This window comes from Rhagoletis pomonella, unplaced genomic scaffold, assembly GCF_013731165.1.
Source record: "Rhagoletis pomonella isolate Grant_MI unplaced genomic scaffold, Rhpom_1.0 Rhpom_scaffold_00002, whole genome shotgun sequence".
In the NCBI taxonomy this organism is placed as follows: Eukaryota; Metazoa; Arthropoda; class Insecta; order Diptera; family Tephritidae; genus Rhagoletis; species Rhagoletis pomonella.
The window spans coordinates 3,590,075-3,604,114 of record NW_023458556.1 but is presented as its reverse complement, the minus strand read 5'-3'; the positions used below and the strand labels follow the sequence as shown (position 1 = coordinate 3,604,114).

Below are 14,040 nucleotides of genomic sequence, written 5' to 3'. Positions count from 1 at the left end.
TGTTTTTAAGTAATATCTACTAAATATGCGTACAAATATACATACATACATATGGACATGTTTTTCTAGATACGTGCATATATTTTACATGCACAGGTATGCATGCATGTACATATGTATAAAGGATTATACTTGACTATAAATATGTACATATAAATGTACACTTAACTATAAATTTAAAAAAAAAGTACTAATAGATTTTTTTGATACACCAAAATATTTATCGAGATATGATAACTTTCGCAACCTTATTTTTTTTACAATCCCCGCGTTTTGCCATATCTTAAACGTATTTCTACATTATACTCAGTTTATATCAAAATCTAAAAAAAAAATCATAATTTTCTTGAAATAGATTGGAAATGCCTCCTATACGCCGCTTTGTCCAAATTTTACGTCCCCGTCAAACTGGTACGGCTGTGTAAATTGCCGTCGAGCAATACCACCAGCTCCGTCAGAATTTGGAAAGACCTCTCCAAGCCATTGGCCACAAAACATGCATGGAAATATTTGGAAAAAATCTAAAGAAAATGCTTGAAGAAACTAAAATGTGTAGTCGTGTAATTGCCCTGCAAACCAAAGTTCCTGAAATCTTGACGAAAAAAAATCTGCAAGAAATTCTTCACATCGCAGCATTATTTTCATTGCTTTATCGGTTTTCTTCTGAAATTTCGTAAGAGAATCGAAGTGTGTACAGTTTATTTCATTTTAGAAAATTCGGCCAAAAATCGGTTGAGATCTTTAAGAATTCTTTAAAATTTCTCTACAATTCAGAATACTCTGAAAAAATGGTTTGCAGGGTGTGAATGGTATATTTAAGTATAGATGTATGTATGTATGTACATATCTATTTACATATACATACATGCATACATAGTTATACCAAAGAAATATTTTTACATACATACATACGTACGTAGTTGTAAAACCATTTGAAGTCCAGACCGTCTGTACAAATTGATGATTTCACAGTCCTCGTCCTTGAAAATGTTACGAAAATTTTATGAAGGGAATGAAGAGCATGTACTATACATTTCGTCGTCTTTGGTGACATTTTTAAATTTTTTATAGCAGTAGAAAAAACAAAGCTTTGGGAGCTGACGGCCTGCCAGCCGAGCAATTCAAATATGGCAGGGAGGAGCTGTTGAGGCGCCTGTACCAAGGTCTCTGAAAAAAATTGCTGCCGATTAGAATCTAAGCGTGCCAATCTGGCCAATCCTAGAAGGGCGACCATGCCACATGTGCCCAACTCCCGCGGGAGCAGCCTTCTGAGCATCGGCTACAAGGTCTTGTCGAGCGAATTATGTGAAAGGCTAAATTCCGCCTTGAGTAAAATAATTTGGTGTTATCAGTGCGGCTTTTGACCTGGCAAACTCTCCATAAGTACGTGAAATCTTGGAAAGGACCCGCATTCTATTTACGTAAAGTTTGTTCTGTATCCACAGATGTAAATAAAGAAGCCTGAAAATATACTCTGTACAAATATTAAAGGGTTTATCTAGGAAAAATATTTACATATATCGCCAAACTCGTAAACTTGAAAGGACAATACTCCGGTACTAAAAAAGATATCAGAACAAATAAGAAATCGTTTTTAAATGTCACATCAAGTTTTCTAAAAAAAACAATATATTCATAATGAAATTTTAAGCCAACGTAGCGAAAACCCGTAATTTTTACTTGGTTAGGTTTGAATATCAAATGCATATACATTAAGATGATTCAGAAAAAAAAAAAATTTTATTTTTTCACCCTCGGAACCCTGCTCACAAGTTTTGTTTAGACGCCAAAATAAGTCTCAGAAAATGTGAGCCCTTAATAATAATATTAAGAATGTCCGCATCGCACTTTTCGATTTCCCATAAGAGTAACAGAGGAAAATTGTTTTTTCTTTTACTTCTGATTTTGTATATTTAACGAACGATACGTTTTACTGTAAAGGTCTTGGAGAACTTTGATAGAGAATTGAACGCCCTACAAAAAAGGTCCGAAGTTATTTTTCGATAAGTCAACTCAGTCAAAAATTATTCGAGGTCAACAATGCAAGGAAAGCTTAACGTCGAAAGGAAAGCTTAACGTCGAAAAGCTTTCGTTACTCGACTCTCACACCTGCTCTCTGAGAGCACTCTTCAACAAACCGGCATACGTGAGCATTGGACCTACATTTCCATTAAGCACCGCCGCCGAAGAAGTAGCCCGAAAGAACAACTGGTATAATGAGGGATTTCAAAAATCTGAAGAGAAAAAAGATGCCGCCTACATTGCCACGCTGCGATTGGGCGCAACGCGCGCTATGTGGGACCGCTATAGGGATCTGAAGAGGGAAGCGAGACGTATTTGCCGCAATAAGAAGACAGGGGCCGAAATTCGTGAGTGCGAAGAGTTTAAGTTTCTGGCCGACAGGAAGAACGCCCGAAAATTTTATCAGAGGGTTAGGCGACTTACGGAAGGTTTCAAGAACAGGGCGAACTCCTGTAAGAACAACAATTGCGGCCTAGTGACCGATGTCCAGAACATACTTAAATTATGAAGGGAACACTTCTCCACCCTACTGAATGGTTGCAGCGCTGAAAGTAGTGGTGAACACGAACTCGGGCCCCCAGTACATGACGATGGAGGCGATGACTATGACGGGGTACGAATAGCGATTACGCGGCTAAAAAGCAACAAAGCGGCTGGAGCTTACGGCCTGCCAGCCGCGCTATTCCAGTACGGCGGCGAAGTGGTGTTAAGGTGCACGTCATCAGCTTTTACGCAGAATATGGTCAGATGAACGCATGTCCGACGACTGGAATTTAAGTGTGCTCTGCCCAATCCAAAAGAAAGGCGATACCGCTAACCTTCTAAGCATAGGTTACAAGGTTTTATCGAGCACATTGCGTAAAAGACAGAGGCTTTAGCAGTGTGGCTTTAGACCTGGAAAATCCACCATAGACCAGGTATTCACAATACGCCAAATCTTAGAGAAAACCCGCGAGAATAGGATCGACACCCATCACCTATGTATTGATTTCAAAACAGCTTTCGACAACACGAAAAGAAGTTGTCTTTATGCCGCGAAACTAGTACGGCTGTGTAAAGTTACGTTGAGCAATACCACCAGCTCCGTTAGAATTGGGAAGGACCTCTCCGAGCCGTTTGATACCAAACGAGGTTTCAGACAAGGTGGCTCTCTTTCATGTGATTTCTTTAACCTGATGTTGGAGAAGATAATAAGAGCCGCACTAAATCGCTCCGGCACAATAATTTCCAAGAGCGTACAATTGCTGGCGTATGCCGACGATATCGACATTATCAGTAAAACAAAAGCCTTCTCACAATTAGATAGAGAAGCAGAGCAAATGTGTCTGGTGGTGAACAAAACGAAGTATCTCAGCGAAGCAGCGAATTAAAATTCCAGCTCCAGCTCTGAAAGTATTCAACGTGGGTCGCGATGTTGGTAACAGAGGAAGAGGAAGGCCTCCTCTGCGTTGGAAAGACCAGGTGGGGAAGGCCTTGGCTTCACTGGCGTGCTGTTTTGGACTCGGCCAACGTACAACAACAAGATAAAATCACCCCTGCTTACCATGTAGCGATAGTTTTCGTAAAGGTGAAAACACTATATTTAAACTTAGATTTTTTTACTTGATTTATTTTTCTTTTTCTTTTCAAAATATGCGGGAATTGTATTAAAGCCATGTTTATATGCATATATTAAAGTAGCCACATTAAAAATATCTTCCAAGCTAATGAAGAGGCATGAGGTGCTAATTTCACCAAAGAATTACTTTGATACACATTATCGCACCCACATGTATGTACGTACGCTCATATGAACATCCCAGTGGGAAAATGTTAATGCATTACCTTTTTCTACCAAGAAAAGATTAACAACTACGGTTGGACGAAAAGATGCATCGCGACATTTATCTCTAGAGTTTTGATATGATCCAAGGCGACGAGGTTGATATCTAGACTAGGTTGTATAGAATCATTGTCATAAATACCTTTGCTATATTTATAGTACAAATGGTGGTCTGGACATACAACATTGCAAGTTGATAAAAGCGTTGTAAAATAATAAAGTCCGTGCCGCAGTTTTTGAACCCCTGACCAACAATACGGCAGTCGAACACGCATCCATTCGGCTACAGCAGCTGTTCAGTTAGCGCGAAAAAAACAACAACAACTTTAGTTAGTTTTCAAGCATTTTGTTGTGTTTGTGGATTCAAAACTACACATCGTCCGATCGCTTACATTGCGATGCATCTTTTCGTTCAACCGTTGTGGTTAATCTTTTCTTGGTAGAAAAAGGTAATGCATTCCCATTTTCTTACTGGGTATGTATATGTACATGTACATATGTATGTATGTATGTTTATACAAGTAGTATAGCGATTTTTGTTCAGTATGAATGAAATCTCGATTTACATACATACATACATACATATCTCCATGTATTTTAATGAAATATTTATTTTGCTTAATGCATATGTATGTATGTACATATGTAAATACTCTATACACATACAAATGCAAGTGCACATTTAATATAAATATAAACCTATTAATAATCGGTTAGGTATTGGAAAAAATAAAAGCAACAAAACAAAATTCTGCAATTCGACAAGTTTACCTTTTAATTTTAAAAAATTTGTATTTGAATCGGCAACGAAACTTACATTACAAATGAAAACAAAGTAATTTTGAAACAAAAAACGTTAATTTTTTTAAAACGGTCAAGTATGACCTAGCATTGTAATCATCATGTGCCAATCTTTGCCATTTCTGCCATTTTTCATTTTTAACCACTAGATGTATAAGGTAAAATAATTCATACATAAGTATTTATTATTAAACTTCGTTTTGAAAATATTGAATTTCGAATTTATAAAAAAAAAATCGTTTGATAGACAAGCAATTGAAAATTTCAATACTTTAAATTTGTACGATAACAAGAATAGGCCTAATTAACATGTTGTGGTTTAGTTTTTGCATTTTATGACTTCACAGCATCTCCAAGTGTTGGAATTATCAACAGCTACGCTACGTACACGTTCGTGGGTAACCGCGCTCTTACACATCGCCGTTTGGAGTCCAACGTAAAACTGTTGGTGACAACATCAAGACGCACGCCACAAATCGGAGGAGAAGCTTGGCCAAACACTAGCATATGTGTTAACGCCAATCTATTGTTATTATTATTAGTTTGAGAAATTTGCAGCAGTAATTCATTACGAACTTAATACTTGACTCGTCCAAATATAGATTAATTCCCCTGTTCTTAGGGGCCTTCAGAACGAGAATGTTTTTCCTTTACGGGGCTAGATTTAAAACAAAAGCTGATACACAAATCAAATTAAGCCATACATAATTTCACGGTAGAGCGGGTTGCTTCTATTACCTTTCCCAACAGATTTTTTTGAAATTTTGATTTTTTTTCCTAAGAAGTATTTTATTATTTTTTCCAGCACTGTATATATTTTAAGCTCATATTAAGTAGCAAAGTTTCAACGAAATATTTCAGACATGCTGTGTACACAAATGTGTTGGTCAATTTCTCGAATGGATGCTGTTATCGAAGTTGGAACAAAAGACCACCATAGAAACTAGACTTTTTCATATCCATCAGTAATATGATTCACACAAATTGTTTTCAGGTCAATACAAAAGATGACCGTTTGACATGACTTGACACCTTCGTCGCCATTGTCTTTCAACCAATGAATCTGGTACATAAAAGCGCTATGGCTGCTACGGTTAGCCACAATTACTCTTTCGTCGCAGTCGCGTTCACAACGTCATGATATATGGCCAAAGTACCGATGTGAAAACTTTAAAAACAAGTGCAGCATGATAAAAAAATAAATATGCTGTTAAAAACACCGATTCTTCCAAGCAAAATGGTTTGTATCTTTAAAGTGCTTAGTATAATTTAACATTTAATTGCTTGTTAGAGTCTGATGAATTTAAGTTAATTGCCGTTTTAAATACATATATGTAGCTCGCTTTAGTGGTATTAACGTTGTATCTAAGCGGTATCGTGGCTAATCGGCTGGATAACTTGCTGCTTAAACCGGTGATGGATTTAGTTGGCGCTGAAGTATCGCCTGCCGTTTCAAAGGCGTCGCTCGGCAAGTTGCAAGATCGAGATGAGGATCCAGTGTTTTTCGAGCTGCGTAGCAAAGGTGGTAATAGTGGTGTGCAACGGCGCAGTGCAGGCGACAGAAGAGATCTACTTCAACATCTTTTTGCGGCCTATGGCTGCTTGACTTCCATCGAAGGTTGGACGAAATTGAAGGGAAAATTGGATTTTGAAATGTTGCCCAACAAATGTCTTGATTGCAAGAGGTAACAACTGCTGCCCAATCATTGTTGGAATAAAGCCAATCTTAAAGGTCATAAATAATTACAGTCTGCAATTTTGTGGGAAAATTCAAATATTGATTAATGCATACAGTTGGCATATCGTCGCAATTGTTGGGAAGTTTAGTCATCTGTTAGACTCCTTAACATGCGTAATTTTGAATTAAATCTCTATATTATTAAACGTACGATATGTATGACTGTATTTAAAGAGATTTAAACTAAGTACATACTTTTAAGTCGGCTTTATTTTGACAGATTGAATGGGCTAAATAGTAAGCATAACTTAAAACCCATATGCACACATTTGTGTACACGAATTTAAACTTCAGTAGATACGAGCCCAGCATGGATGATATCTTTAATGGATTAACAACAGTGAATCTCGGTCAAACGCATGTCCCATCGGCGGACGAACAAAAAATTCAGCCCGCTTTTGTCAAGACTAAGGAGTCTTCGAGTGACAATAAGTTTATCAACTTTCCGCCAATGTCAAACTACGCTGATTTTTACAAAGATTTGCTAACCGATATCAGTAGGAAAGAACCAAAACGGGCTGGCACAGCACCGGTCATTGGCTGCGATTGTAAAGTTAAGGTAATTTGCTTAAATAGCTGGGCGCACTTACATATCGCAAACCGTCTTCAAAAGAGGCACAACTCAAAATTTGGCATTTTTGAAATTATGCGCTAAAAATGTACACAGAGCTTTTATTTACCTTTCACCAAAAAATCTGGAGCAAATTTTTCTTATAATTTGTTAAAACAACCTAAGGTAGTCTCCCTTGTCCATATGATTATCATGTGCTAAGAAATAGTTTTTCACATTTTCTGACAAACGTGTAATTTTGAGTTGTGCCCATTTCGAAGACGGTGTACGATATTTGCTATAAAAATTACCTTTTATACTATCTCTGCGATGTTCCACAAAAACACTTGACGACGGCCGCTGCACAGTGGTCAATAAATGGAATTTAATGTTCATAATTCACTGGAGCCTTCATTTCTCAACCAATTTGTTTAATTATTATTTTTAAATGAAAGCTAATAAAATTTTCAAGAGACTAGTTGAGCCCAATTTTTTATTTTTTATTTTTTTTATTTATTGCAAAGTGCAGAAAAAGTGCCAATTTTGAAGAAGATCGATTCTCCTGTTCCAGTTAAAAAAAGATACATAATAAAAACTAGTTAAAAACAATTTATCTTTAAATATTTGGGTATGCAGTTTTATATATCATTAAATTTTAGTATAATAAAGTGCAAGTTGCAAGCCGCTAAGAGTTCGCGTTGATTTTTAGTAGATTTTAGTAATCTATAAAACTGCATACCCAAAATTTTTATAAAAACAAAAAAAAATACTTTTGGTAAACATTTTTTTTTTAACATTTCAAATTATTACTTTTTAATTTTTGTTTTGTTTTAGGAGAACCCTACAATTGTTTTTAACTAGTTTTTATTATGAAACTTTTATTAGCTGGAACAGGAGAATCGGTCTTCTTCAAAATTGGCGCATTTTCTGCACTTTGCACTAAAAAATTTAATATAAACAAATAAAAATTCGAAAATTGGGCTCAACTAGTCTCTTACAAATTTTATTAGCTTTCATTCAAAAAAAATATTATCAAATTGGTTGAGAAATGAAGGCTCCAGTGAGTGGTTAGAGGTGCGTACTACCACTTCTTAGGACCTGGTATCGATACCTGGTCCGTGCAAAACCTGAATTTAAAAAAAAAAATGTTTCTAACAGCAGTTGCCCCTCGGTAAGCAAATGCAAACCTCCGAGTGTATTTCCGCCTTAAAAAGGCGTCTCCTAAAAAAGCATTTGCCTTTCAGAGGCGGCGTAATATCCCTCCATTTGTGTTATAACATCAGGACGCACTCAGGGCGGAGAAACTCGGCCAAATACTTAGCAAAATCTTGTAAGCGCCAAAATATTGTTAATTATATCAGTCTTGAAGAAATTGTAAGTCTTGGTTGGTTGGTTGGTTCAAGTGCCGAGTTTAACAATTCCAAATAGCACTTATGCGTGCAGCTGAAATCGGTTTTTTCACGCAAATCTAGCCACCGCTTATGTCTGTTAAATCGCAGTAGCGGGGTTTGCCTAGAAACCTGATTCGAGTCCTACATAGTAGTGATGCGCTGAATTTTCGGTACCCAATACTTCCTTTTCGGTACCCGATACCATTCTTTACATTAGACCTTCGCCATTATATGCATTTCAAGTTTAGAAAAAAAACTTTAATTACTAATTTATATGATATCGGCTAAAACACTTGAACTAATCGCAACATAGAAATATTATTTTATCAATTTTAACCTTAGTCGACCCAAAGTTTAAGAAAAATGCTTTGACGGATGAAAAAGCCTTTCAGGGGGGAGATTCTGTAACCAGTTAGCGACAAGTTTCGGATCGATATCGCACTTGTTGACATAAAAAATTTTATATCATACGTCAACAAAACCGATACCGATTCGAAAATTGTCGCTAACTGGTTGCAGAATCTGCACCCAAGCCTATAAAAATGATATCGTCCGATTCAGCTGGAACAACAATGCCTCAAACAAGTAAGAGTATTAAAAGCTCTATTGGCACCAACATTCGGGTTTTGATAGGCGAGTCTCCCCTGAACCATTTTTTCCATATTTTTGGCCTACGTGCGCTTTTATTCGGAAACTAAACGTTTCGGTACCCAGTATCGAGAGGTTTAGATACTTTTTAAATCGGTACCGAATATCGATCAATACTTAAAAGTATTGACTCAGCACATCATTACTACATAGTGCTGGGCAATTACAGAGCAGATGATCCACAGTTTCTTCTTCACCTGGGGAGCTACAGCTACGACAAGAGTTTTGTGTTACAGTCCTAGCCTTGGAGCATGGATTCCCACGGCCAAGTGCCCCGTATAAACGACAGTTAGTCGCGATAAATCCCTTCTGTTGAGTTTGATGAGAAATGCAGTGCGTTTTGCGCAGAAGGTGGGCCACAAATTCCTGAAGACCCTACAGGATTGTAGGCCTTTCCATCTATTATAAGTAAGTCACCTTTTTCCAGTGCTGAAATATGTGTCTCTTGATATAGCTGAGAGGCACAAGAACCTCCTGTGCCTCTGAGATATTCAGACTGATATACTGTGCCCTGGTACCCAGATCAGTGCAACGACATGCCTATCAGCTAAAGCCATAACGTTATCTCTGCACTGTTTTATTATGCTGTCCGAGAAAATAGCAATGCTGGTCCCGGCTAGCTTTGAGATTAAAATTATTTTGCAAGCCTCTTTGACGGCAAAGACCTCCGCCTGGAAAACACTGAACGAATTCGGTAGTCGAATAGACTCTTCGATTTGGAGATCAGCTGAAAAAATTCCCGCCCCTACGCCACAATCCATTTTTTAGCCGTCCGTTAAAATAAATAATTCAAAGCGTTCATTAAAAATAGGCTCCTTCCAATCCTTTCGTAGTGGAAATATCGTCCCGAAGTTTTTCTTGAAGAGAAGCGAAGGACAGATGTAGTCAGACTTTTCGCTAATGCTTGGGAACAAGATACGGCCATACCCGTACGAACGTTCTTTCCACAGTCTAAATTCCCTCAACCGCAGGGCACCCTGTGAGGCATTTTCCTTAATAAAGATATCAATCGGTGGCAAATGACAGATGATGATTCAATGCCTCCGTTGGACATGATCTGATCGCCCCAGTATGTACATCCATAGCATAAGATCAGGTCGTAAACCCCACTCTTCCCTAGCATATTCTTGCAAACATGTTTTGAAAAGAGGATTTATAGACCTTTAAAATTATGTATAACAATACAATGTTGGAAGTTTTTTTTTCGGATAAATTTTAAAAAGCCCCTATTCTTCTTAATCTTCTTGGTCAAATCGCCGATTTCAATAATTTCTATGAAAGTTGCCAAACATGTAGTGTTTACCTAAAATTACAGTACATAAGTATTTACATACATATGTGTCTTAACAAAATTATGATTCTTGTTTGTTTGATACGCGGTTACGAGGACGTTAAATTAGATTACGTGAAAACTCCGGTATTTCTTATCTTGTCCATTATGTTACCACTGAATACATATTCCATATGAAGTTATAAGACAACGCACTGTAGATTAAAATAAAGTTCTATCGTCATCATCTGTACAGTAGCAGTCTACAGGTCGCCGTAGAAACTCCTATATCCTCCCCCATAAGGGTGTCCTGTCTAGCCAATTAGTCAGTCATGCAGTTTATCCATTCCCTTAAAAAGGGATCCAAACATAGCCAGCCTGGATGCGCTCCAAACCGCTTCTTGAAGTATAAAGCGCCCCGACCCAACTTTTAACTTATGTAGACTTTTACAGTGAACTCTTCCTGACAATGACTTCATACAAAATATGTTACTGGCTAAAATACAGTTTAACGCAGATAGCAAATAACATTTAAACTGAGAGCCCACCTCTTTTCCATGGTGGTTTTACAGCAGTATAGAGCAGCTGATGAATTTTTAACCGCTCCTAAATTGTGACTTAGGGCCGGTTTCTCAATGTCCATAACATATACCGGAGACTTAAAGGACTTAAAAGAGTTAATCGATCAAGCGGTATATCTACGGTAGTTCACCTGAAGAAAAAGGGCAGTCCATTGGGTCGAGGACGGTAGATTCACGTGGTTCAGGATTTGTTGGGAAACGAGCATCGATATCAGGAGCAGATCAATATATTTTGCCTTCCTCGTTCGATGGCGCTGGGATCGACTTTTTACATCACAACGTCACCTAGCAACAGAAATATGTTTCTTCGAACAAACGTTTTCTCAGACGTAATTTCTTAATTCGGTTCAGATATACCCAGAAAAAATCAGCTAAATACATTTCTCTCGACACATGATTTGGTTGTAGTCACATTATATGGTTATAGTTTCCAAATCATATGTTGAGAGAAATATTTTTAATTGAATTTTTTCTGGGTGTAGTTCCACAAGCGTAATTAAATCTTACAAATGTTTACAAATTAAATAAAATAAGTATAGTATATGTAAATATTAATACTTAAAATACAATGAACATATTCTTTCAGATCGACTTAGTTGACTTGGGTCAACAGCACTATCCACGTTATTTAATGAATGCCGTTTGTCAAAGCAATCAATCGCCAAATGAATATCCGCAGAAGTGTTGGCGAGGATCCTACTGCAAGCCATTGGAATATAAAGTGAAAGTACTCACACCTCGAACTCTCTTAGATCAGGCACAAAATGACCCGGCACTGGCATGGTTACCCGATGAACTCAGACAAGATTGGAAATTCAAAACTGTTGCAGTTGCGGCTGGTTGTTTTTGTTCGTATTAAATATGAATTTGGCGACCATATAAAAACACAGAACTGACATGGAATAAATCGTTTACAGATTAACCGTTAATTATAAACACATATTCAAGTACCTACCCACATATGTACATATATTTTTTGATGTTAGATTAGTGTAAATACGAAGGAACTGCAATGCAAATGTGTAAAAAACACTAACAATATGATTAAAAATTGTTCTTTATTCTACAGATATTTTTCAATTTTTGAGTACAAAATTGCAGCAAACACTTATCCACGAAACCGTAGATTTATGGGGTTTCTTCTTTTTATTTGGCGCTGTAACCGCCTAAGCGTTTTTGGCCGAGCTCAACAAATCATGACAGTCGTTCCTTTTTGCACCTCGAGGGAGGACTTTACTCCTAAATTGCCTACACAGTCAAAATAGGCACTTATTGGCTAGAGTGATTCTGCTGGTTCCCAAGTAAACAAAATTCTCTTCTTTCCCGAAATTATGGGCTGGTTTCTCCAACTCAACTTAACTTAGTTAAGCCAATTTTCTTGACTTAGTCAAGAATAAGCTGTGTAAAACGTAGGCTAACTTTTGACTAAGTTCGAAAAGTGGCTAAACTAAGCTAAGTTGAGTTGGAGAAACCAGCCCTATGACTGTCAACAGTGACGTGAGTGCCATGGCGCGAATGCGCTCTGACTGTGTGGTGACAGGGATACTTCGTCTTGTCCTCGTTGACTCCTCGATTTCGGTATTGTCCCTACTTATTAAGGGCCGGTTACTCAATGTCTGGTTAACACTAATCTGCGGTTAAACATCGTCGATAACGCGGAGGAGGCCTTCCTCTTCCTCTGTTACCAGCATCGCGCCCCGCGTTGAATACTTTCAGAGCAGGAGCGTTTCTGTCCATTCGAACGACATGGCCAAGCCAGCGGAGTCGCTGAATTTTAATTCGCAGCACTATGTTTATATCGTTGTAAAGCTCATACAGCTCATCGTTAAATCGTCTGCCGTATTCGCCATCGCCAACGCGTAAAGGTCCGTAAATCGCAGAATCTTTCTCTCGAAAACTCCAAGAGTCGCTTCATCAGATGTTTTCATTGTCCATGCCTCCGCGCCATACACCAGCACAGGCATGATGAGTGACTTATAGAGTGTGGTCTTTGTACGGCGAGAGAGGACTTTAATTGTCAATTGAATACTCAGTCCAAAGTATTACTTGTTGGCAAGGGCGATTTTCCGTTGGAATTCAATGCTGACATTATTGTTGCTGTTAACGCTGGCTCCCAATTAAACGAAGTCGCCTACTTTTCCAAACTTCTTACTGTCAATAGTGGCGTGTGTGCCAAGTCGCCTATTCTCTGACTGTGTGTGTGATGACAGGAGATACTTCGTTTTGTCCTCGTTCACCACCAGACCCATTCGCTTTGCTTCTCTATCTTATCCCGAGAGGGCAGAACAGACGCAGCTTTTGTTTTTACCGATAATGTCGATGTCGTCGGCATACGCTAGCAATTGTACGCTCTTGTAAAGTATTCTGCCAGAGTACGATGTTTAACCGCAGATTAGTGTTAACCAGACATTGAGTAACCGGCCCTAAGCCTGCTATACAGTTCAACGTGAGCGTGAGCGTGAGCTTTTTATTTTGACCAACATCTTTGTTATTACTTAACTTTTTGCAATAGTTGATACATCAATAGGTAGATAATTAAAATATCTTTCAGAATTATAGAAAACTAATTTAAAATGCATAATATGCCGTTTTTCAAGCTCACACTCAACTGCAAGGTGTATTAAACAAGGTGGTGTTGGGGCGACAGCTGAGTTTTTCGCCGTGGAGGCCATTACGTCAAAATGATGTGTTTGTTGTAACTCATACCAATGACAGTATGGACATCAGCGTATAATTTGTTAGTGTAATTTTTTACTTATATACGGCCAACACCACCTTGTTAAATACGCCTTGCTCAACTGTGTGCGTACGAAAAGCATTCGCATGTGAACGACAAGTTTTGACAGATGTGTTTGAGCGTCCATAAGAATACAAATCGTCGCCTGGGTAAAAGATTGTCGTATGTTAATTTCGGTAGGTTGTGGGAAATCGCGATTGAAGTTTGAAATGCATACAAAAAAAATAAATTCAAAATTAATTAACAATAAACATTAAAAATTAAATAATTTAAGAATTTTTTTAACTAGTAACATTTTCAGAGACTGGAGAAAATCTATCCTCGCGTTTTTGAGAAACTGCATTCCAAACTTCAATCGCGATTTCCCACAACCTACCGAAATTAACATACGATAATCTTTTACCCAGGCGACGATATGTATGTACATACATATCAGACATCTGCAGCGGGTGCATGATTTTCGTGTATACTCGATCATCT

General features: G+C 37.8%; 1 protein-coding gene across 2 annotated transcripts; it reads left to right on the top strand.

Moving 5' to 3' along the window:
- Nucleotides 1–5,388: 5,388 nt before the first annotated feature.
- Nucleotides 5,389–11,908, top strand: LOC118732816 (the record flags this gene model as incomplete). 2 transcript variants are annotated; one of them, XM_036461935.1, is given in 4 exon segments in its annotated part: nt 5,389–5,885; nt 5,984–6,330; nt 6,681–6,942; nt 11,410–11,908. In XM_036461935.1, coding segments are annotated over 4 exon segments (918 nt in total). In that variant the 3' UTR covers nt 11,683–11,908.
- Nucleotides 11,909–14,040: the final 2,132 nt, after the last annotated feature.